At 43.8% G+C, this 25,764-nt stretch overlaps 1 protein-coding gene across 10 annotated transcripts in view; it reads right to left on the reverse strand.

The window, feature by feature from the left end:
• vps13c (vacuolar protein sorting 13 homolog C) overlaps positions 1–25,764 on the reverse strand; it is a 118,193-nt gene that overhangs the window by 27,109 nt on the left and 65,320 nt on the right. For all 10 annotated transcript variants that reach the window (XM_044197334.1, XM_044197081.1, XM_044197255.1 and 7 more), the window contains 26 exons: positions 25,252–25,556; positions 24,881–25,028; positions 23,199–23,337; positions 22,875–22,996; positions 19,964–20,130; positions 18,399–18,652; positions 16,411–16,637; positions 15,577–15,669; positions 15,088–15,321; positions 14,872–15,003; positions 14,408–14,497; positions 11,968–12,123; positions 10,469–10,733; positions 9,875–10,035; positions 9,646–9,767; positions 7,952–8,249; positions 7,249–7,638; positions 6,956–7,060; positions 6,070–6,222; positions 5,331–5,456; positions 5,089–5,222; positions 3,907–4,033; positions 2,717–2,952; positions 1,020–1,164; positions 720–860; positions 564–645 (listed from right to left, as the gene is read on the reverse strand). In XM_044197334.1, coding sequence (XP_044053269.1) covers positions 564–645; positions 720–860; positions 1,020–1,164; positions 2,717–2,952; positions 3,907–4,033; positions 5,089–5,222; positions 5,331–5,456; positions 6,070–6,222; positions 6,956–7,060; positions 7,249–7,638; positions 7,952–8,249; positions 9,646–9,767; positions 9,875–10,035; positions 10,469–10,733; positions 11,968–12,123; positions 14,408–14,497; positions 14,872–15,003; positions 15,088–15,321; positions 15,577–15,669; positions 16,411–16,637; positions 18,399–18,652; positions 19,964–20,130; positions 22,875–22,996; positions 23,199–23,337; positions 24,881–25,028; positions 25,252–25,556 — 4,552 coding nt within the window. The remainder of the gene's footprint in view (positions 1–563; positions 646–719; positions 861–1,019; positions 1,165–2,716; positions 2,953–3,906; positions 4,034–5,088; positions 5,223–5,330; positions 5,457–6,069; positions 6,223–6,955; positions 7,061–7,248; positions 7,639–7,951; positions 8,250–9,645; positions 9,768–9,874; positions 10,036–10,468; positions 10,734–11,967; positions 12,124–14,407; positions 14,498–14,871; positions 15,004–15,087; positions 15,322–15,576; positions 15,670–16,410; positions 16,638–18,398; positions 18,653–19,963; positions 20,131–22,874; positions 22,997–23,198; positions 23,338–24,880; positions 25,029–25,251; positions 25,557–25,764) is intronic.

Here is a 25,764-nt window from a genome sequence, read left to right on the forward strand (position 1 = left end):
GGAATAATAATAGCAGCACATTAATGATTTAAGAGTTGAGGGCTGGGTAGGTGCTGTTGCAGAACCTGGCTGTCCTGTTCTGATACTTTTCCCTCTTTGAAAAGAAGGGAGGAAGTTAAAAAGATGGTTAGCAGGGTGAGAGTAGTCTAATGGTGTCGATTTCAGCAGCTCCTGGCCTAGGCTAAATATTACTTCCTGCATGTTCTTCACAATAATTTTAATGTGAAGCACTGGTAGGCCTTTACTGTAAAACAAAAAGTGTTGACGATGCCATCTTGGTCAGCTAAGATAGTTATTTTTCTTTTGAAAGTACATTTTCTGCAGATTTTGTCTCAGTTTTTGGAGACAGTAAATTGTATGATATGTTTAAGAGCTCGATAAACGAGAGCGCCTCAGAAAACGAGGCCTGATGGTAAATCTTTTAGCTACTGGAGTTAAAAACACTGCAGATGAGCTCTTTAAGGTTAGCAGGTCAGCTCTGGTTTGTCAGGAAAACTAGAGAAAACTCCACAGGTGAACGCGTTAGATTAAAGATGTAGAAGCAGGTAATTAAGATGATGCACCTGAGTCCAGAGCGATGGATTTCGGAGGAGGAACGGGATGGAAGACGATGGGGAAGATTGCACCTGGCAGCTGGTTATCCACCTGCACACAGAAACCACGTCAGTCATACAGGTGAGCATGTGTGTGTGTTTAGGTGTGTAGGTGTGTGTGTTTACCTGCAGCCAGTGCAGCTGGGCCCTCAGGCAGCGCTGATGCAGCGACTGTTTGAACTCCACCTGGATCCCAGATAGGAAGTTCCTCCTCACCGGGCAGGCAAACGGCTGACGCATCATCATGATGGCTCCACTGAGGTTCACCTGACAACCAGTGACATCACACACTCTCACTCAGCTCATTGGACAAACGACTGAAATCTGATTGTCAGTTATCAAAAAATACTCTCAAAATGTACAGCGCCTCGCGGGGGAGTCTGGATGTTAGTATTCAGTCTGTGGGTGTGTGTGTTGACCTCTGACCTCCAGGTTGGTCTCCAGTTTGACCCAGCCCCCCTCGCTCTTCCCGCTCAGCTGACTCTGGTACGTTTTCTCCAGCAGGTTGATGTTCTTCTGACTGAACGGCTTCCAACGATTCTTTGGCTTCATCTCCCAAACCACACCTGAGCTGTAACACACAGACACACCTGAGCTGTAACACAGAGACACACCTGAGCTGTAACACAGAGACACACCTGAGCTGTAACACAGACACACCTGAGCTGTAACACAGACACACCTGAGCTGTAACACACAGACACACCTGAGCTGTAACACACAGGCACACCTGAGCTGTAACACACAGGCACACCTGAGCTGTAACACACAGACACACCTGAGCTGTAACACACAGGCACACCTGAGCTGTAACACACAGACACACCTGAGCTGTAACACAGACACACCTGAGCTGTAACACAGACACACCTGAGCTGTAACACAGACACACCTGAGCTGTAACACACAGGCACACCTGAGCTGTAACACACAGACACACCTGAGCTGTAACACAGAGACACACCTGAGCTGTAACACAGAGACACACCTGAGCTGTAACACACAGGCACACCTGAGCTGTAACACAGAGACACACCTGAGCTGTAACACAGAGACACACCTGAGCTGTAACACAGAGACACACCTGAGCTGTAACACACAGGCACACCTGAGCTGTAACACAGAGACACACCTGAGCTGTAACACAGAGACACACCTGAGCTGTAACACACAGGCACACCTGAGCTGTAACACACAGGCACACCTGAGCTGTAACACACAGGCACACCTGAGCTGTAACACACAGACACACCTGAGCTGTAACACACAGAGACACACCTGAGCTGTAACACACAGAGGCACACCTGAGCTGTAACACACAGACACACCTGAGCTGTAACACAGACACACCTGAGCTGTAACACAGACACACCTGAGCTGTAACACAGACACACCTGAGCTGTAACACACAGACACACCTGAGCTGTAACACAGAGGCACACCTGAGCTGTAACACACAGACACACCTGAGCTGTAACACAGAGGCACACCTGAGCTGTAACACAGAGACACACCTGAGCTGTAACACACAGGCACACCTGAGCTGTAACACACAGGCACACCTGAGCTGTAACACAGAGACACACCTGAGCTGTAACACAGAGACACACCTGAGCTGTAACACACAGGCACACCTGAGCTGTAACACAGAGACACACCTGAGCTGTAACACACAGACACACCTGAGCTGTAACACACAGGCACACCTGAGCTGTAACACACAGGCACACCTGAGCTGTAACACAGAGGCACACCTGAGCTGTAACACAGAGACACACCTGAGCTGTAACACACAGGCACACCTGAGCTGTAACACAGAGACACACCTGAGCTGTAACACAGAGACACACCTGAGCTGTAACACACAGGCACACCTGAGCTGTAACACACAGACACACCTGAGCTGTAACACACAGACACACCTGAGCTGTAACACACAGGCACACCTGAGCTGTAACACAGAGACACACCTGAGCTGTAACACACAGACACACCTGAGCTGTAACACACAGACACACCTGAGCTGTAACACACAGACACACCTGAGCTCTAATACACAGACACACCTGAGCTACAAACACAAACCATCATTGCCCTTTATCTGGTGATGTGTTGGTGTTTACCTTGTGATGCCGATGTAAGTGATCTCCTGCCGGCTGGTGTTGTTGATCAGTGACAGTCCGAGATTTTGCAGCGACACCTTCACTTCCTGTTGGAACTGTTCGAGCTCCTCGGCCTGCCGAGCCTTTGTCACCACGGCGACATCCTCGGTGAACAGCAGCACCCGCTGGCGTCCATCCAGGAATGAAACCCAGTGGACCTGAGACAGGCTGTCGTAGGAGAACTGACCCACCTCATCCTAAACCGAAGACCAGACACAGACTGACTATCAGGGGAAGAGTGTATGATTCTGGGCTTGTTTTACTATCTTTATGGGGACCCAACACTATGAGCCCTGTCACAGTTTGTCGAGACCAAATTGCTAGTTGCTCCCAACAAACCATTTAAATGAGACTTCCAGATGATGTGGCTCGCGTTAAAAATCCCCAAAAAGATATAAATGTTGCTTCGACTGTGTGTGGTTTTAACTGGTATGGTAGTGTGCATAAATTGTGTATATTTAAACCTGTGTTAATTGTATTTTGCCCACTTGAGGGCAGCAAAACAAGCTGCAAACACAACATTCAAACAAAAAATTCTCAGTGGATGAAGTTTGTTCATCGTTGTGCAGAAAGGTTAAAAGTTCCACAAAATGCTAGTTAAGAATTTTTTGTCAAACTAACCTTCATGCTCAACATCTGGCATCAGTTTTATCAGCTTATAAATTAGTTGATGTTAACATGTTATCAAACAGCTGCCTATTTCCACATCCAGCAGACATGGAGCAACATGAGCATCCCATTCACAGTGTCTGGATTTACTTGTGGGGTTCCCCAGGGTTCTATTCTTGGTACCTTACATTTTCAATTTGATTAAAGCTGCCTTAAATTATTTCTTTGGCCACTGGGTGGCAGCAGAGCATATTTTTCAGTGGGTTAGAAAGATGTCAGTTTATCAGACCAATAGAAGAGCAGCACCACACAGAATCATTTGTCCATTTACTGCAATGAACCAAGCTCAGAAAAACTGAGGAGCGTAAAGTAAGACTATGAATCGCAAACAAAAAGATGCAAATGACGTTTGTTTGCATTTCACATTGAAGATCTTTGTCATATTTTTGAAGTTATCCTAGTTCTGTGTTGCCGTTTTTGTTGCGATTCCACATTTCTTAGCAGTTTTATTACTGGACAAAATGATCCCCCTCGTGTCAGACCTTCAGCAGGTCCAGCTCTCCAGAATGTTCCATGCAGCTCCAGCTGAGTTTTCGGGCACTGGCCGGGTCGTCCCACGCAAACCGCCGAGCCTCGCCGGGTTTCAGCTGGTGAACTGGCGCCGAGCCGCTGAGCGAGAAAAAGAGAGAAGGTAATAACATTTCCATTAAATTGTCAAAAACGTTCTCAGCAAATTTCTGCAAAATAAAATGTGAATCAGTGCTTGTTTCTCAATATCTCAAAGTGTGTGTGACCAGATGACATCATTAATGACATCAGCAGTAACTCTGATACATCAGAGTTGTATAGCTGCTTCCACCTCAGATTACTTTGTGTGGGTTTTTAATTAATTAATTTGTTGTTGACCATGTGGTGTTTTTTGTTGTTGTTTTTTTTAATCAATTTCTGTGAGTTGTAAATTAAAAATGTTCTATATGGATGGAAACATGCTACAGAGATATTTAACTGAAGATATGAATTTTCACTTCATTCCACCTCAGTCGGTGGAATCTGACTTCAGTACAGCGTTGAAAAAAAAAAACGCTCAGTACACAGTGTCAGCAGCACAGCATATGGACAGACATGACAAATGACACAATCACAATATTTCTGGTGGACAATGACACGCTTCATGTATCACAATGCAAGATACAGGATTAGAAAGTAAGAGGCAGTATTCAAAGTCCTTATTGCAGCAGTAAAGAATCTGTATTTAAATTGTGTTGTTTTGACCTGTAGCGCCTCCCAGAGGGCAGAGGCTGAAGCAGATAGTGAGCAGGGTGTGATGGGTCAGAAATAATTTTACCTGACCTTTCATTATGCGTTTGTTATACAATGATTCAGTTTCAACATGATTCATTAGCATGATGTATAAACACGTGTGTGGACAAAGCTCAGATAGTCTCCACCTTAATGTGGTGGCAGGATTTGTGTACCTCCATGACCCTGGGAGCTGTGTTGTCAGGGTCCCAGGGCTCAGACCAGGAGGGGCTCAAAAACCCTTATGGAGCAGTAATTTCAGCAGAAAGCTACCGACGCTGGATTAGGGAGACCAGGACCCCCTCCTGGAGCCAGGCCTGGGCAGGGAGCTTGCCGACGAGCTCCTGCATGTCGGGCCTACACCCACGGGGCCCCCGGCTGTGAAAACGATGTTACACATGCGTGTGTGTGTGTTGACCTCTGACCTCTGCCAGTAGCTGATGGTGACCCAGGGTGTGTGGTTGAGCAGCAGGGCCGGAGCTGCTCCCTCATAGTAATCACTGAAGCTGATGACGGTGGAGAGATCGGAGATGTTGACGTCCACGATGATGCCACCACACTGAAAAAAAAACAACACACACACACACGCACACGTAAAAAGCCCTGAAATGTACTAAAGTCTCAGAGTAAAATCAGCTCATTTGATTGGTCCAGCAGAGACACTGACCATGTCGAGGCTCAGCAGGGTGCCGTTGTCCTGCCGGTTAAAGAAGAAGAACTTGGAGGTGGATTCAGATCCGACCACACGGACACACAACTTCCCCGAACTGTTCTCCGGCCACAGAGGGAGGCACTGCAACACAACAACAACAGAATAACAACTACATAACAACACTCTTGGGACTGCTTGCTCTTACTCTTGCCATTGAGCAAGAGTAACAGCTGCTACTCTGTAAGACATCGTAAGGACATGCGCTTCTAGAAATAAACCAAAATGTTCCAGGAAAGCACAGGCTGGGCCACGGTTTCCCTCACACAAAGCAGCAACATGAATCTGATTACGTCTCTTTATCGGTTACCTCAAAACAGGATGCTCTACCTGGTGGTCGGAGGTGTGAATACACACAAACAGAAATACATACATAGAACTGAAAATGGCTCCTACACACGGCCATAACTGTTTCTGCCAGAAGTCAAAAAGCTCCTGAAGTCAGATCCTCAGAGTCTCTGATCAATAGAGACAGTCATCAGTTTGGTCTGTGGAATGGCTCGAAATACTACAGTACCCATGAGCCTCAGCAGCTGTTACTGGTGAAGATCAACTTCTAACTTCACCTGACCATCAGCCAGACGGCAACACAGCCTGAAGCTGTCTGACTGGATGGTTCTCACAGCAAAGCTCTCTGGGAGTTGTAGTTGTCTGATAGTGACTGTCTATGGAACACGTGAACAGGAGTCATATTCACCTCGGTGGAGGAGATGTAGTGCCACTTGGTGGTCTGGCTGGTGACTTCTCCCACCTCCAGCTCATACGACGACTTGTTAACCAGAGTGTAGAAAGGACTCATGGTGACGATCCTGGTCAGGTTAAAACTGCTCATCTGGATGCTAACGCCCACCTGGACACGCAAACACAAAGTATGAAGAAAATACTGATAAAGCCAAAGAAAAACAGTGAAGAGCAAAGAATCAAACTAGTGATGCAAGTAACATTTATTTTTATCAATCAATCTGTCGAATATTTTCTCAATTAATTAATTACTCGTTTGGTCTATCCACCACAACTTCCCAAAACCCAACTTGACTTATTCCAGGAAACGTCTTGTTAAGTCAGACCAACAAACCCCAAAGATTTTCAGTTCAGTATCATAGAAGACTCAAAGCTAAAACTAAACTAGATTTGTGGCATTTTTGTTTAAAAATGAAAAACCATTAATCTTTTTAATTAATTGTTTCAGCTCTAAATCACCTTCCTCTTGGCCTCTTCTGATCTGATCTAGTCTAATCTATATCTTGTTCTGAAGCGTTTTACAGTATCACAGTCTTCATCAGCAGCTCAGTTTTCATGGAAATTTAAGTGTTCAAGCTTTCCATGATTTTGAGCACCACCAACAACCTGCGGATGAAAACTGTGTGATACGGTCGAAAGCTTCATAACAAGTGAGTAAGTGGACCTTGAGTTGAAACTGTTTTGTCAACTGATTTGATTTGACTAATCTGACTAATCTGATTTAATCTAATCTGATGTATCTAAGCGAATCTAATCTAATTTCCAAAAATGTCACTATATCAACAACAAAATGACCAAAATCTCTGTATTGAACAGAGACGCTAAGTAAGGTTTTTAGTTACCAGGAAGTCCATGTTGTTGGCGGGACAGCGAACACAGCCATAACTTCCCACGGTGTCCAGAGAGAAACCATCAGACCAGGAGCTGGTGGAGACACACAGCTGGAGCTGCAACAAACAACACACCAGTCAGAACAACACACTGAAGTACTGCTGCTAAAGTAACAAACACTCCAGTGAACAACAAGTGTTCATGGAAATCTAGCTGGCGGCTGCTGAGATGAGTGTTGAACAGACGGACATCATCGCCATCAGATATCTGCAGCAGTCTGAATCTGTCCAGGTCTTTTTCTCACCTTGCTCTTGCTGAAGAGGTTCGTCTTCCTGAAAGAGAACAGGATGATGTCTCGGTAGTCGGCCGGGTGTTTGACGCTGACGTCCTCGGCTCTGTACTGCAGCACTCGAGACGTCTTGTTGATGATCCAGTACGGGCTGAAGAGCGACAGCAGCAGGCGGCTCGTCGTCCTCGTCACGTGAATGCTCACGTCCACCGACATCCTGGTGTCCGAGTCACACGTGAGACACACGGCCAAGAACTCGGGCATTTCCTGTTCGATACAAACGTGTCCGTGCCAGTCGCGGCCCTGATACCTCATCAGCACCAACGACATGATCTCGCCTGAGACACGAGCGTTCAGGAGGTCCGACGTGCTTCCTTCCTGAAGCTCATAACAGTCTGCTGAGCTCTGATGAGGAAAGACCAGATCAGACCACATCAGATCAAACCAGGTAAGATTGGATGATTGGATTCAATTGCATTAGCTCAGGGTTAGATAAATGTTTAGCTGACTTATTTCTGACAAATTATCTTCAGTTTGTTTGTACAAACACTGAAGAGAAATTAGACCATCTGCTCTGTGGATTCAAATGACCTTAAATCTAACTGGTCCAACTCTAATTCACATGACCCTGATAAATTAACAAAATCAATAATCTTGCTTCTATGTAAAGATTATTTGTTTTTGACATTTCTGCTTGTTTCTGTGGGAGCTGTGGTACCTCCATCATGTAGCGGATGGTGTAGGGCAGCAGGTTGCGTAGCGTGGCCACAGGGTGGAGGTGGAGGATGTAGGCGGGGTCCCAGTCCTCCTCTCCGTGGCTGGCGATGTGTCGCAGGTCGTCAGGGACAGCCAGCGTGCTGACCATCAGCGGCAGCAGGCTGCTGTCGGCCGCCGGACACTGCAGCACCGAACGCACCTCCGAGCTGCGATGCACCTGCTCCTTCCACGCCACGCAGGTGGAGGACGGACCGTACTGACCATCCAGACGACCCGCCGGACGCACAAACAGCTGACATCTGGAGGGCAGGGGGATAAAACTACACTGTCAACATCTCCTGAACACCTGGGGCAGCACCTGGAGCTGTCTAGCTGCACACCTGGTGTCAGAGGACCTACAAAGACCCACCCTGACAGCACTGCAGCCAGTCTGTAGAAACTCTTCTGCGTGCTGGCTGAACTAAATATAAGTGAATCTACCTGAAAGAGATCCACAGTCTCTGCAGGTTGAGAATTTAGCTCCCTTTCACCCAAAAAGTTCCAGGAACTACTGAACCGCAGGAACTAAACGTGGAACTAAAAGTCCCTTTTGTCATTCACGGTTTTTGTTTCCACCAGATCTGAAGAACCGTGAAGATTCGACAGATTAGACCCATGGAAGATAAAAAACAGCAGCAGCGTTTGAAATGCAGTTTTTACATAAGAAAACAACAACACAGAGTGATTCTGTTTTTCTTTGTATTTACTGTTGCGTGACTGATGTTTGAGTTTGATGTAATGAAAAGGACACTGAAAACTTGAGAGCGTCTGCCTCAACAGTGACGATCTGCTGAGACTTTGATGGTTATTTATTCTTTAGAACATAACCGACATGAAACTAACTAATGTTTTAGCTCGCTCGACCACCACCGCTCTCTCTCTCGTTCACTCTTTTTAAGAAGTAGCCGGGAAGCCGACAACATAGCCTAACTTTACTTTTAACGTTAAAAAACAACAAGAGATGTCCGACCCTCGTCCCTACATTATAATACAAGTTGAAGCAGCCGTGGTGTCTGTGTTTGACCAGCCAGCTCTACAAACCCCACCCCCTACAGTCCCTGAACCTTCAGAAAGTACTACCCCCGGATTTTTTTGCCCCCTGGAACTATCGTACAGTAACTAAATTCAGTCCCTGTTTCATCCGGTCAAAACACAGGCTTCATTCCTGAGTTCTTCAAAAGGTTTCCTCCTGCGGTGGAAACACACTATTATTTGTTACTGTCGGCTGTAAAATGGAGCTGCGTTCACAAACTCACCTCTGACCAGGAAATTCTTTTTTACACAACAACTGGACATGACTTTGGCATTTCAGCAGACTTTCCAGTCGGCCCCCAAATGGTTTTTGGGTTTGGGCAGATGTGTTTGGCTCAATAAGTCCATTAGATGGGAAACATTTCTGACAAATGCTGTCTTTCTTAAATATTGTAGCTATTCTTTTATACTCTCATGTGTAAACAAAACAAACAGGCCTGATGTTCAGAGCAGCAGAGGATGTCTACTTAAGGGCTAATTCCCTGCAGGATGAATATCTACCAGAAACAAACATGAAGCAGTGACTTAAATAACAGAGATGGAAACTGACACCACATTGATGGTGCTGCATGCTAACAAACGCTCAGTTCCCTCGTGCCCCTGAGCAAGGCAGTGTGATGCTACCTGTATGTTTCTAAGGCGATGTGAAACTCTCTCTCAGGTTCGGCCTGTCCGACGCTCTGCAGGCTCCTGGATGTTGGACAGTACATCAGGATGGTGAACGGCACAGAGAAGTGATTCTTTATCTGAAAACACAAACAAAAATGAAGCTTTCCTGCTGTTGGTTCTTCAACAACATATTCAACTTTCAGAGAACTGTGTGGTGAGGTTTTTGAGTGTTTGTGATTCAGACCTGCAGCGGTGAGCGGACAGTGATGACCTTGTTGCCCTCGGCAGCATCGATCTGCAGCAGCACAGAAACCGCCTCCTGCAGCATCGGACCACGGATGTTGTAGAGACGGCGACCCGGTTTGTCTACAGCGATGTTGGAGATCTCGCTGTATCCGGAGGGAACTGTGGGTTCAGAGACACATCAGCCATTTTTAATCTTTATCAGTTTAACTTACAGGAGGGACACTTCTACAGGTTCTCCAGTTGCACAGTTTACAGATATTTTTCAAACCCACACCTTAAGAGCATTCTTGTTTAGTGTGATCTGCAGTCTCCTCATATCTGTCTGAGCTGCATTGCCCCACACTGCACAGCAATAATCAATGTGACTGTAGATTAGACTATGAGATATTACCTCAGGAATGTCTTTAGATAAAAACTTTGCAATTCGTCCAACCATTCCTGCCATTTTCATCACTCTTTTAGAAAGATCTGTAATATGACCCATGTCACTGCCCTTTGCGTTGTCTGTTCCTTATACATGTATTAGGCAAAATATGTTGGTGTGAATGTTGAACCACAGAATGAGATTGTAGTGAAAGTGAGTCATTCTGACCGATGGTGAGGTTGAACAGGCAGCTCTCTTGCCGCTGCAGAGCCGACAGTTTGCCTCGTGATGACGGTTCGAACACAGAGTGTTCCAGGTCCATGCTCTGATCCACCGACAGCTCATGTAGTTTTCCCTGCGCTAGTGGACCAACCGGCCTGAGGTTGGCGCTGTGCTGCACAATGAGAGGAATCCCAAGAGAGTTTCTGATGGTGAAGGGGGCCTTCTCCTTCAGAGAGCAGTCAAAGGTAGAGGCTGTGCCCTCGGAGAACGCCTGATCAAAACACAGCAATGACAAATTGTAATGTTTATCTATAACTGGCTGTTTTGCTGCCATTTATTCATTGACTGAATATAACAGCAATGATTTAAGTCACAGAGCTCATGAAAAGGTTTTGATTTCCTGTTCTTAACAGTTAGTGTCTGTCTTTTCTGCTCACTCATATTTTCATTTTCTGATTATCAGAAGAACTCTAGTCAGAAGACCAGTCAGTTAGCTTTACTTATGTTTGTGGGTAAGACAGCACACTCGGTCTGTTGGAGGAAGTCGTCTTCATCAGTCCTGTAAAACTCCAACAACAGTTAGTCAGTTGTTGTTAAAATACTAACCCCTAACCCTAACCCAGGGAAAGGCTGCTTGTGGTACAGGCCTTTTCAACTACAGGAGCTTATCGGCCTGTAACTTCAGGTTTATCCATTGTCTCTGGTTCTACTTTTGTTTCTACTGTTCTCCTCTCGTTTGGGGGTGAGTTCCTGAACCTACCTTTCAGCTTAGCTCAGGTTCTCCTTGTTTCAGGTTTTTCTGTCGATGTTTCCTGTCTTATTTTGTATTTCTCCTCTCCTCTTGTGTCAGTAAGTTCGCTTCCTGTCATTGTGTTTCCCTCCAGTTTTGATAGTTTACCCCGCCTTAATTAGTTCCACCTGTGTCTTGTTGTCTCCCCTCACCTGAGTATTTAGTCTGTTTGGTTTCACTCCCTCAATGTCAGTTCATCTTGGTTTGTGTGCCTATGTTCCAGACATTTCCCCGATGTTTGTTCATTGTGTTTTGGGCTGTTTTCTTGGACCTTGCATTTTCTGCCTGCTCCTTAACGGATTTGTTTGCCTGAGTTTGGACTGACTTTCCTGGTTTTGACCTCTGCCTGTCTCATCATCTCCGTAAGCCTTTGTTCATTGACCTTTAGTAATAAATCATTGAACTACATCTGCTCTGTCTCATTTGTCTGCAATATTCCTCGTGTTCCCAACTACCCTGCTAGCACCGTTGTAATACTCTCCTACCAAACAGAACATAAAAATAACCACGTTTGTCCCAATGTCTCCATACGGTGTCACTTTTAAAATGACATGTATATCTGAAATGTTCTGGTTTGTAAAAATTGGTAGAATCTAGACCTTACAGGTTCAGGATATGGGAAGGTCCAGGTTACAGCTCAGTTAGTTCCTGTAGTGGAAAAACGCTAGAAGAGTATTGGGTTGTACCATGGTGAGGTTATAAAAGATGGTTGCACCTTAGTGAGGTTGTGCAAGACATTAAGGCTGCACTGGGAGACGGTGATGTTCATGGTGTCTTTGGAGCAGATGTTGATGGCTGTGCGAGGTTCAGGAAGAAAGACGAAGTCATCTCCGTGAATGGGACTCTTGTCCTGGACCGGGTTGTTCTTCACCTGCAGGAACAAAGACAACAACAATGAAAGATTGCTAATCAAGTGTTAACATCTGTTGATGATGAATCGAGATCCAAAGATGAACTGAAGGCTCTAAACTGTACACTATATAATTGTGATTGTAATTGGGCATAGATAATGAAAATGGATACATAATAAACCTGCATAATGTACACTCTACATCTAAGTAGTCCTATGATGTTTTGTTACTGCACTTATGTGCTAGTTGGGGACTTCATAAGTCAGGCAGTTCATAATTGTATCTGGTACCAGAACACCTGAGGACCAAGTCTGATGTTTGAGTTTGTAGTTGAATTATCAGATCTGCAGCCAAATGTTTCAAACACTTGGTAAAGAGAAAAGCAGAACTGTCAGCTGATCACTACCTGGTGGTGAGAGAGGCTCCTGGACAGACCTGGTAAACCCAAACATGTACTGAGGGTGAACTAGGCCAGATCAGAGACCCCCACCCAAGAAGCCTTCAACTATCACCAGAAATCTTCTCTGCATCTCAGGGGAGGTTGAGAACCTAGAACCCAAGGGGGCCATGTTCAAAGCTTACACAGAGGAGGCGGCTGCTCAGAGTTGTGGACTGGAGGTTGTCTGTACCTAACATGGTGACAAACTGAAAACCTGCTGGTGACTATGAAGGAAGCTTTCAAGCTGAAGGAGTCCTTTCAGACTCGGTTGGTCCAGGAGACTCCTGAAGCAGCAGACAGGTATCAGGAGGTCAGAAGGACTTCAGCTTCTGTGGTCACTGAAGGAAAAACTCAAAACTTCAGGGAGGCCATGGAGAGGGACTTTCAGTCAACCTGAAAGAGGTTCTGGCAAAGGATGAGGATATTGTCGGACAGTGGAAGGAACTTTTGAGGAACTCCTGAACCTGACTGATAGGTCCTCCATAGAGGAGGCAGAGCTGGAAGACACAGGGAAGACTTGTCCATTTCTCTGGCAGAGGTCACTGAGGTAGTTAAAAAGCTCCTGGCAAAGCAGAGAATTAGATTCGCCCTGATATGCTGACGTTTCTGGATATGGTTGGACTGTCCTTGTTGATATGTCTCTTCAGTGTCCCATGCGGTTGATCCATCCTCTGGTCTAGCTTGCTGACAGAGACAAATGTAACATGGATGGTTAGTGGAGTGGAGAATGTGAGTGTGAGTCTGTGCGGTCTGAATAGGATTTAGATTCAAACAGCTCCTCTTCATCTCCAACATGAACTAAACACTGGCTCAGCTTTTTTCTTTTTCAATCAATAGCACTTTAGAGGCCTTACAAATTGAGACACATTGAGTCAATATTATTTGAGGGCTACAGAGGGCTCCGTAAATACATATGTATTCATTCATCCAATAAGTGACATCCATTACCCCACACCAACATAGTTTCACCCACTGTACTCCACACCAGTATGGCAGAGCCGGCGGGGATAATGGTTTGACTCACAACAGTGAAGAAGCAGAATTCATCCTAATAAGTCGGTCCGTCAGCGTGTCAGAGCCGACCTCTGGCAGAACCAAACACTTTGGTGTTTCAACCTCGCTCTGCTGCGTCATCAATCCTCCTGAAATCCCCCAAATATTCACTACTATTGCCGTTCTCACCGTCCGGACCGAGAAATGCTACTAACGGGCTACTTCCTGGCTGATTCTGACTGTAGACTGACAAACTGGTAACTCCGAACCTGACCAGAGCTAAGCAGAAATTGTGTATTTTGGGGGAGCGCTTACGCTGGGAATTGTTCTGGAAAACTGAGGTGAATTTACTGTAAATACTTTCTTTGATTATTTTTGGGAACTCATCAAAATGGGAGGGCTATTTTGGATGAGTTTAAGACTTTTACTTGGGGAGAACAAAACAGTCTGAAACCTCCTGACCATGCACTTCATTTATAAATTATTTTGCAGAACAGTCTGAAATTGTGTTGTAGTTGTGTGTATCTTATGTCTTATGGGGTGTATATGGTATATTGCATTTTAGTAAATGTTACTGTCTGGTGATGGTGCAGGAGCTGGGATTTTAAATTTGTGTATCCTTTGTATTTGGGTTGATCGTAATTGATTTACTTGTCAGATGTGATTCTGAGTGGTACTGAGCCAAACCACAACGCACTGTCCAGTTTTAGTGGAGGACGGAAGGAAGTTTATTACAATAAAAGTAAAAGTACAGTAGTGTGAACAGTTCAAAGACATTTAATCCACCAGACCATACCACAAAACATCTGCAGCTAGCAAACACAAATGTAAAAGTAGTGGTAGAAACGGCAGCTAACAGCTAGCAGATTTACCTCGAGCTCCAGGTTCCATCTGCGTCTGTCGCTGTCAACTCGTTCGATCAAAGGCTCCCACACTGCATGGATCTCATTAAAGTAGTTCACCTGCAGACACATAACAGGTGTCAACATTATACATCATACATGATAAAACATCTTTATGTTGTACATGCTTGTTTGGTTTTTCAGTCACCACAGCAGCCGCAGTAATGCCCATCACTCATTTACCCGGCTTTCCTTCAGTACTCAAAATTCATAAACTTCAACCATAAAAAAAGGTTAAAAGTTAAAAATGGGTGAATAAGGGTAAGTTTCAGGTGTTTCTCCAGAACGTTTTTACCTTTTCTAGTGCCAAGTTAGTCAAATGTTAAGTCAAGTTTTCTTAAAGAAAATGTCACATACAGTAAACAAAAAGAATGTTTTCCAGCTGTGAAGGACAGGTTCAGGTTTAGGTTCGGATATAAAGGATCAGTTCTCACCTCCAGCGTCATGTTGGCCCTGAGCTGCAGCAGAGACGACCAGTTTTTGGCAGAACCGTTGAAGGAGGACTCGGCCAACAGCAGAGGGACGGTCCGATGACCCAAACCGGACTCCAGAGTCACCTGGAGCACCTGTGGGGCGACAACACCTCATCAACAGGAAACAGATCTGACCACCTCATTATAAAGTTTCAGAATAAAATCTTTAGGTCGTACCTTGACCTCTGCAGCAAAGCTCTCGCCCTCGTTGTGTCCATCCTGCTCTCTGAAGCTCTCTGTGACCTCAGTGGCCTGATCCACTCCCAGGAACCAGTAGTTACAAGAGTAGATGTTAATGACCGACCAGAGGTCACCGACGCCGGGCTTTGACACCTGACTCTGCTCGTCACGCTGCTTCGCCGTCATGGCGGCTGTTATCGTCATCACTGTGTTGAGGATGAACGGAGAGATCTGCAGGACAAAGACACACTGATGATGAGTTTACTGACAGTTTGTTAACCACTTGGAACTTGTCTTTGTCCATCGTTTCTGTAAATTATTATGATGACACAGTGACATCAGTGAGTCCAGAGGGACGACAACACAAATACAGGCTGTATACAAGCCAGTTTGACCAAATGATCCAAACTACTGGTCTGAAGGGGAAAACATTTTAAAATATGATTCATCCATAAATAAATTTAAAATTGTGATTGATGAATGTACCTTGACAATGACTTCTTCCACCGTCACAGAGCCGCTCAGTGGTTGGTTTGGGTGGGTTTTGGTTTCCAAAGCGACCGAGCAGGGTCTCAACACCTATTGGACAGAGTCAGACTGATGAGTCAAAGAGCAGCAGTTTGACCTGCAGGTGAAGACGTGTTGATGTCGCTATCTTGCAGGTCAGAAATGTCTCAGCTAAAGAAGTAACGTTATAGAAGATATTTCTGCTTTGTCACTTGAGCATAACCCAGACAGACTGAATAATGGCAGGATGAATGAATGCATTCATACTTTGGTATAAGATTTTTATTGTACAGATTCCTATGGTTCCAATACAGATGACAATAAACTTGAACTAGAACTACTCTAATAGTGAGTGAACAGCTCTCCCTATTGGAAAATCTGCAGTCTGACCAACATGAGTCAGTTTTCAGTTCAAAGAGGAGCTTCACATGGAAAACATATTGTTTAAAGCACCAAATGTGGATTAATCTGCCACTGAAAATAGTCCCCAACAAATGCACTATTTCCTCCTGTTTGAGTAACGTTTAATAAAAACTACAGTGAGCAGCTGTTTTAGGAAATTCCTGAGCCTTTTTTAGAAATGAAACTGTACATTTGTGAGGTGTTGTTAAAGATTTACGTCTTCAGTTGGAACCAATGGCCTTGGAGCTGACAGCCACAAACAGGAAGTCAGGAAGTATTGAGAGACCGACTAACACATTGTTGGTTTGGGTCTGAAATTCAGATTTAATGATAAGAAAAATATAGAATAACAAAAGACTGATCCTTTAAACCTTTACACCTTCTGTGACCCCACATGTCATGTGATCTTACAGTGGTGATGGCCTTGTCCTCCTTGTTTCGGATGAAGGGGCAAGCAAGGACTTTCAGCTCCCTCAGGTTGGCTCTCATGTTCTGGGAACCATCCTCCTCGGCTTGCAGGTTGAAGTCACACTGAAATGAGGCCACGAGGGCGGGGGCGTCAGCCTTCATCAGGCTGGCCACAAACACCACTTCCGGGTCCACCACCACCGCCCGAAGACGAGTCCTAACCATCGAGACTGAAGAGAGAAGACAAACAAGTGATGTGATGGTTTCATCATTGCAGGGTTTCTGGGTTATATCAGGTCAACATATTTTACATTCTACAGTGGTTTTTATTTCTGTTTTTACTTTATCTTTCATGCTGAATAGTCAGAATTTTCTTTATTGTTGTGACTAATAAAATCAACATTTGGATATAAGAAAAGCATCTATTCTGGTACTTCTCATCTACATTTCATACAGTTGATAATGATCTATCTCCTTGTTGAGAGGCTGGAAAAGTGGATCTGGTTCATGTTTAGGTCTTACCTAACATATCAAGACTACTGTGTTTTGTTGGGGAGATGTGTTAGGAAAGAGTAAATATTTCATGGTTCAACCCTGTTCTTTTCTCTCTGTACATGCCTTTCGGTTCTAGTATCCGCAAATATATCTATTGCTACGCAGATGACACACAACTCTATATCTCTGCTTCACCATTGATGATCCAAGCTCTGTCGACAATATTGTAAATTACATTTCACAAAACAGTGATTGGACAGCTCTAAACTTTCTACAGTTGAATAAGGACAAAACTGAAATTTTGGTGATCCAAGAGCAGGCCAAAAGAGAGAACCTCATCTCACATCTCGCACATTTTCTCAGTCTGGGGATATCCCCTTGATAGTAATTAAACTTTTGAAGCACACATTCAGAATGTCACTACACAGGCCTTTTACCACTTAATGAACATAGCCAAGGTGACATCATTTGTTTACCTCTGTCTTGATAACTGTAATGCAGAGGTTCTCAAACTGGGTGCCAAAACACCCTGGGGTTTCTTATGGACGAGCCAGAGGTGCTGCAACATTTGTTCATTTTCTTTTTTTGTAAGCTGTACATTTAAATAATGTTTCAATTTTGGAAAAAAAGGAGGCAACATTTATATTAACTACACTTTGTTACATTTTCAAACATGTTAAGTAAGCTCAAAAATGAACTTGGCACCATTGCTGCATAAATACTTAAAGCAGATTATATGAAACAACACATCATCTGTGCATGATTTTTGTCTTTGAAAAACTAGAATGTAAGCAAATTAGATTTTTGAACAAAACAAGAAAACAAGAAAAACATTTCTACATCTATCTGAAAATCTGCTTGAGAAGTGATTGAGAATACGTCTATTATTTGACTTAATATTGCTATTAGTTCATGTCATATTTAAAATCAGTGTTATTTGTCAGTTTGTTAAAATAAATTCTAATAACATATTAATGTGTGCGCAACTTTTACCTGAAACATTTACTTTTGTTACCTCCCTGGTTTCCAACCCTTTTGACCTGTGACCCCTTAAAACTAAACGTCTACCTGCAGCTCCTTGTCACAGGTTGTGTACACCTACCAGTTGTGAACAGCTGAACCAAAGAGTGATTTTTCCTTCTCAGATTTTATGTTTTTAGTGGTAAGATTCACAGTAATTCAAAAAGCAAAGATTAGAACAAATTCTCAAAAAAGAAACCTGATTTTGTGTAGCAGAAATATGCTTTTTCTACTTTCTTATCCTGTTAATCATCTCACAAGCCCTCAGATTTATCTTAAGATCCAGTTAGGGGGTCCCAAAACCTTACCACAGTATTAATTTTTAATAATTTACTGTTAATTTTATTCATTTTTAAATCTCTTATTTGTTGTCAGTTTGAAAAATAATTTTGCTTTGTTTTTAATGTTTTAATTTTTTTTTTATATAGACAGATCACCACTGCCTTTGTGTTAGTGTTTGGATCTCTTGGTCTTACTGGTCTTGGCGTCGGCTCGTGGCTCAGCGGTCTGTCTCAGTGGCAGTCTGTCACTCGGTGCTGAGGCTGTGATTGGAGTCGAACTCTGTGGCAGAGCCTGCAGAAAGAAATCTGCGACAGCCATCAGAAACTCCACACTGGCACACAGGTAGAGTTTCTGCAGAACAGCCACCACCTCCCGTTCTCCAGCACTCTGTCGATATGTTACATCGATCATCGCCTCCGAGCTCTCCTCATCTCTCAAACCGACCATCCTGCAGCCACGAGGACACATAAAAACACAACAGGTAGAGTTAAGGTGAGTTAACGCAGGGAGTTCTCTGAGATTCAGACCATAATCAATATGATTAAACATTGATTGATAACGGCCACAGGTTTACGGGTGTCACTACAAACCACATGATTTTTCTATTATAGAAAACTGCCTGCTGATACAATGAAACTGGTAGTTTTTTTTTTCAAAATGTATCCAAAATATAATTCATATATGAATGTAATTCTAAATATTTTGTCGAAGAGATTTAGTGGAAAAGACAAAATACTATTTTACATGTTTTACAGTAAAGTGAGGTTTAAAACAAGCTGTTCTGCAATAAAAGTTCAGGACTTTTACTGCAGCGGTGCAGTTTCCTGTCAGCTGCAAAAAACTCCTTCCATTGGGAATTATTTAGTGAGCAGATTTTCTGTTCTAATCAGTATACAGTAACACATGATGTTGCAGTTGAAGAACCAAAAGGGGACAGCAGAGGTCTGGAGTCAATAAACCTGCAACCAAACTAAAGCTTTGTTTCGACCGCAGGAACTTTCCCCAGGGACTAGGAACCTTTGGAGGAACTCGTTTCCACCGCAGGGACCAGGGTCTAAAATAAGTACCGGGGACATTTGGGACGTTAACGGTGTAAAATTGTGGTATTCCTTAAGACAAGGGTTGGCTAAATCGATCGTACAAAATTATATCTTGTTAATGTTGTTGCAGTGAGACACAACGTTTATTATTTTCAATGTGTTTTTCAGATGAAACGGGTGGTAAAGTGAACTGCAGGCTGCAGAGACTAGCGTGTTTACTCCTGAGGAAGTAGTGGCTCTCAATTTCACCATTATACACCAGTAAGCTCAGTATTTAATACAGGTGAGAGTGCACAGGTTAAAATAAGCGGTCATCATGCTGAATGGCAGGTGATTGTTTAATAAGTTAAAACAATAGAGTTATGCAGCTGTGTGATGGGTGTAACCTAATCGGTGTAATTTGCCTGATCTTCGCAGGTCTTTAGACTGCAGTGGAAACGCACAACAATGCGCTGAAGTAGAAAAGTAGTTCCTGGGGATAAATGTTCCTGGTACTTTTGGTGAAAAAGCAGCTTAACATTCAGCTGAAGAAGAATAGGAAGGAGGACTTGTTTTCCTCCTGTGGAAATCAAATTGCCAACAACAGCCTCCTCGAAGTGTTCAGTACTTCTTCTTCCCTGAAAGACTAAGATGCTGGCAACTCAGAATTATAGTCAGTGCCTGTTTCTGCAAACAAACTCACATACAGACAGAGAAACCAGAGGTCATGTGACTCTTACCGTGAGGTCACCCTCTCCATGCCTGTCCTCAGGTCGTCCAGCGTGCAGGTGGTGAGGACAGTGGTCACCTCCATGCTGCCGTTGGCCAGGATCTTCCCTGAAGTTTTCAGTAGGTGGAGGGCGAACTCGCCTAGTCTGAGGTTCTCCTGGTGCTGGAGGTCTGATGGCTGCAGGGAACAGGAACAACAATCAGACACAAGATCCAACAACAAGAGTGCTGATCCAGAACCAACTGAACCCGAACCAGCTGATCCTGAACCAGTTGAACCTGAATCAGTTCTAATTTATCATCCAGGACCAACTGAACCTCAACCAGCTGATCCTGATTCAGGTCAAGTCAGCCCCATAGACCTCAATTCATTTCTGCCATGTCTTTTTCTACAACATGAGTGACAGGCTCAAAGGGAAGCTTAGGATTCCTTATTTTAGGTTAAACTAATCCAGAAATGTATTGGTATTTATACCGAAGATTAAAAAACTGTGGAACAAAACTGTGACCTGTCATCATCATTTCTATCAGCTGAGATCCGGGAACACTAGTTCAACCACTTGTTGTGTTTTTTTTTAGTTACTTTACTTTGATATGCTCATACAATACACAACATAAGATACTAAAAACTAAACAAAAGCATGTCTATTGGGTCTTGAGCTGCTTTTTCAAAGGTGTCCACAGATCTTAAGACCAATGGGAGAGAGTTTAGGTGCTACAACCTCAAAATAAAATTTAAAAAAATATTATTTCTAAATGTAGTACTTGAAGCAGTTCTATCAGCATATTTGATGATAATGATGCACTTGCATGATTCTTGTAATGTTTGGATCGTATCCACATGGTTGAAATGCACTTATTGTAAGTCGCTTTGGATAAAAGCGTCATCTAAATAAATGTAATGTAATCAAAAGCACAGTCTCATTTTGTCGTGAGCCTGGACCGAAGAACAGCCAACAAGCCCTGATCAGAGGACCTCAGATGACTTTATTAATACTGGTGACGTAGCTCTTTACCGTCGACTGGGGCAGAAAGAAGAACTTCTGTTTTGTCAGCATTTAGCTGTAGAAAATTGTCTGCCATCCAATTTTTTATAGTGTTGAGGCAATTTTGAGTCTGAGACAGTTTTGCGACATTTCGAGGCTTAAACGAGATGTATAATTGAGTATTGTCTGCATAACAATGGTAGGAGATATGTTTATTATCTGCCCAAGAGGAAGTATGTACAAAGCAAACAAACAGACCCAGAACAGAACCTTGGGGAACACCATAAGCCAGGGTTTCACAGTTGATGAGGCATAGCTATGAACAGTAACTGAAAAACTCCTGTCTGAAAGCTGATCCAGAGATACCCGCCCACTGCCTGAGCCTCTCAACCAGGATACGGTGGTCCACAGTATCAAAAGCAGCACTAAGATCCAATAGTAGTAACCGATTAATCTGCATCACTGTGTATCAAGAGATCGTTTGAGACTCTGATGCTGTGTTCAGACTACAGGCGACAAAGCAACAGGTTACAAGCCATTTTCAATGGAAGCCAGTTACATGAAGCTACAAACTGCCAACTGACTCTTGTCGCTGTGTGACGCGCTACAAATCAAATTTTCAGTGATCCAATGACGGGGTGAAGCGTCAACCAATCATATGTTTTTGTTTCACCATTTCTGGTCCCCCTTTCTTTCCCCACAATCCTGTTCCATCTAAAAAATGGAACTAAAGCGTCACTATGTCAATGAGCGCTTGAGCAACACTTCAACGGCGACTCGACGACAATGTAGCAGGCCACGCTTGGCCGTTTTGTAGCTCTGATTCTGGTAGTCTGAACACAGCATGAGAAGAGCTTCTGTTTCTGTTGAGTGTAACCGACGGAAACCAGGCTGAAACTTGTCAAGAAAGTTGTGCTCATCTAAGACGGAGTCAAGATTCATTTTTTAAGAGAAGTGGAGCAGCTTGTTTGAAATAAGCTGGGACATGACCAACGAGTTATTGAATATAGAGAGCACACAAGGACCAATAGAGCCAATGACATCTTTTTAACAAAGAAGTGGGTACAATGTGAAGGGGACTAGAGGAGGTTTTCATATTACTAACCAGATTGGTGAGCTCTTGTAATGAGACTGGAGAAAAACTATGTATTGGGGGTGAGGAAATGATGTTTGCTCGTATGTCATTTATCTTACCAACAAAGAAGGAGAGAAAGTTTTTGCACTCATCAACTGAAAACATTGGAACAGCAGGTGAATACAGGTGAGACAATGTTACTGAAGGTGTCAAACAAGATTTTGGGATTGCGCTGACTATTTGATACAAGGTTTGAAACGTTTGTAGCTCTGGCATCCCTACCCATGTTACTAAAAGCCATTAAAGGTTATTTTAAATACTGATAGTGAACTTGTAGATGGGTGACTTTCCACAAGAGCTCAACTCTGTCACAGGTTCGTTTAAAACACTGTTGTTCATGCAGGAGCCAACCTGGTTTTAGTAGGAGCAACTTTATCCAGGACCGAAAGGCAGTGCTTATTAAACAGGGGTTAAAGTGGGCCGGAACGATCAGGAACAGCATAGCGGCACCTTCGATTAATAAGTAAATAAATCAGATTTAATAGCTTCATACATAATGATGTCAAGCAAGTTCATTTTTTGTGTGCTGCAGCCTGGTGTTCCACATCACTGTTGGACATAACAGGGTTATTATGGAAAGCAGCAGAAAACGTTGCTGCAGAGAGATGGTTTAGGATATGAGAGCTAATTTCACAGCGACAAGTCAAAAAGCTGCTAGCTTGTCTTCCATCAGCCTTCGACGGTTTCTTTAATCGGTACATCAGAAGGAAACACACACAGAACTTTCCAGAACACTAAGAGAACCTAAACCAGAAGTCTAAATAAAACCCATCAGCAGCTGTTCTCTACGTGCTGACGGACCTGTTTTGGGTCGTTGCTGTACAGAACCAGACCAAGAGACTCGATGTTGAAGTTAAACTTCATGGTCTCCAGAGCTTCGTCCTCCTCTTCATCACTGCTTACAGTCGGCTTCCCAACATCACCTGAACTCATGAAACACAGATCACATCAACAAAACACTGGGAAAAAAGGATCAAGAATCAAGAAAAACATGAAACAATCAAAACCATAAACCTAAATCTCAACAGAAGCTAAACCTGTGGATAGGACACAGTGTGGATATTTCTACATATATGAATATGAAGGTTTGTGAACATAAATCCGTTCTGTTTCCGTCTGTCAGACCTGTCGGGGGGCCTCCGGCTGCTCGGAGCTGCAGACTGGCCTCCTGTCTCGAGGCGGTAGGCTCCAGACTGCCAGCCTCTCCCAGATTCTCCATCAGGATCCTCAGCAGCACCTTCAGGTCATCCTGACTCAGCTCCACCTACAGGCCGAGCACAGACACAGCACTTATTACAGACTAACTTTCTTTGTGATCACTCGTTTTAATTGTCAGTATAGGCGATCTCATCTCAGCTGCTGTCATTAACCTGGATTTTTGTTGTAGTGATCATAAAATAATCATTTGTGTTCACTGCCGGTTAAGGTATTACTTATGAGCTGGGATCAAATTTCAAACTACTTCCGATGTCCGACAACTGAAACTAAAAAATATGTAAATGAGACTATATCGACACAGTATATGTGATCACAGAGAGGGGGGTGGGGGTGAACTCTAAATACAAACATGACAAACTACCTCGGCTGTATATGTGTTAAAGTCAAACATAGACCCGACTCGTAATGATGGCGGAGCAGGAAACGAGCCAGTGGCCTGACACACACACACACACACACACACACACACACGGAGAACGGACATGGGTTTTATCAGATTGCACAGCGCACTCGTCAGGATCGGCAGATGGTAAAGAGAACGGCTGCATCACATTAAGGAGCAGTGATCATCAGACGTACCACTCCACCTGACACGTCTCCTGGAGTTGCAGGGTAGGGAGCAGATTTTAGATTTTGTTTTCTATAATAATTTAGTTCCTGAATTCAGTTTTCACTACACAGAGGAGACTAGTGATGCTACACTTCAACACTACAGGAGAAGACTGTCCTCAGAACGAACTGTACCTTCGGTGGCGAACATGACAACTGGTTGCAAAAACAAGAACAGTGGAGTTAGAAACAGTCTGCAGAAATCACAGGGTTCGGCTAAGGTGGGAAGATCTGTGGCGTTTGCTCACCCTGAAGGTTAATGTTTTATTTCCTAAAGGTGTTACTCTGTATGATGTTAGTGGAGGTGCTATAAAACACAGTGGGAAACCCTGAAGCGGAGACTCGTCTGTACGACCGCAGGACAAATTATTCGTCAAATAATCAACTCATCACATCGGTCTCTCAAATGACTAACAGATTTTATAGTCAGTTGTCTTTATGGTTTTTACTGCGAAAAGAGTTTCAGTCACTACTTAGAAATGAGGTTCATGGGTCTGGTATCACAATAATATTCATTTATGTTTTGGTCTTTAATAATAAGAGATCCTTCTGCATGAATCTGTGCAGAAACGATAAACTGACTGATATTATATTTCAAATCCTCACTTCATCCTCAATCATCCACCACGGTCATTGGACAATCCCTTAAATGTTCTGACCTGAAACTTATTGTTTCACATTCTGCTTTACACAAAAAAGTAATAAAACCAAAGAATGAAAGTCACAGATCATGGATGAGAAGAGTTTATAGGAGAATAAAACAAGAAAATACAGAACATATCATTATTTTAGTGCTGATAGTGATTCCAAGTACTCAACGTTAAAGATCAGCGCGTAGAAAGTAACCCCCCTGATCAGTTCTTTAACTAAAAACCACCATCAGTACTAGTGCCTCCCTGATTATCCTCTCAGGACGAGCTGAGCTGAAGGTTTTCCAGCCCATCAACTCCTCCTCCTCCTCCTCCTCTTCCTCCTCCTACCTTCATGGGCTTCAGATCTCCATCGATCTCTACGGCGACAATCTTCTTGTACCAGGAAGCTGCCAGGTTCCTCTTGATGTTCAGGTGCAGGTTTACTGGTTCCAGCAGCTCGGTGCAGGGTCGACCCGACGCCGGGTCCATACAGGTCCTGATAGACAACAGGGAACCAGAGTTTAAATCAAAAATGAATGCTTATTGAGTAATGTTATACATGATTTATTTATCCAGGTGCATGCAGGAAAGAAGCGACTGGAAGAATATGATCTTATTAACATCTTTAGTCCAGACAAAATGCTGAAGAGTCTTTGGCTTCAGGTTGTTTTTTCTGCTGTTTCTGGAGCAGATCTTTGAATCTGAGTTGACTAACTGACCTGGAGAGTTTGAGGTGCGTCAGCTGGACGTCCATGTTGTCGATGACGGCCGGCAGTGGGCATCCATCGACGGGCAGCAGGGAGAAGCTGTTTCCCACCGTGATCAGACCCAGGTCCATCACAAGTGCATCGTGGGAGGTGGAGGACTGGGGGATGATGATGAGCGGAGCCTTCAGCTTGATGTCCATGGACAGACGGAAACTCTTCTGGGCGAAGCCTCGAACGCTGGACGCCGCCTTCTCCGCCGCCTGAGCCGTCGCAGCACTCAGAGCTTCTTTAGCCGTCTGGAAGTTGTTGGTGAAGTTCTGATTGAAAAGACATGAACAATGAGAACTGTTATTAACTGTCCAAAACTTATGTCATGTTTTTGTAAAAATAACCAAATCTGAATTTTGGAAATTTTCACAAACTAATTCAAACGTCTAGGACGGCAGCCTCACGATTAAGGCACATAAACGTTGCAAGCTTTTTGGAGCAACTCTCTTATGTTTTAAGTATCAGTGGATCTTCTGG

The sequence above is a fragment of the Siniperca chuatsi genome, linkage group LG1, assembly GCF_020085105.1.
Source record: "Siniperca chuatsi isolate FFG_IHB_CAS linkage group LG1, ASM2008510v1, whole genome shotgun sequence".
NCBI lineage: Eukaryota > Metazoa > Chordata > Actinopteri > Centrarchiformes > Sinipercidae > Siniperca > Siniperca chuatsi.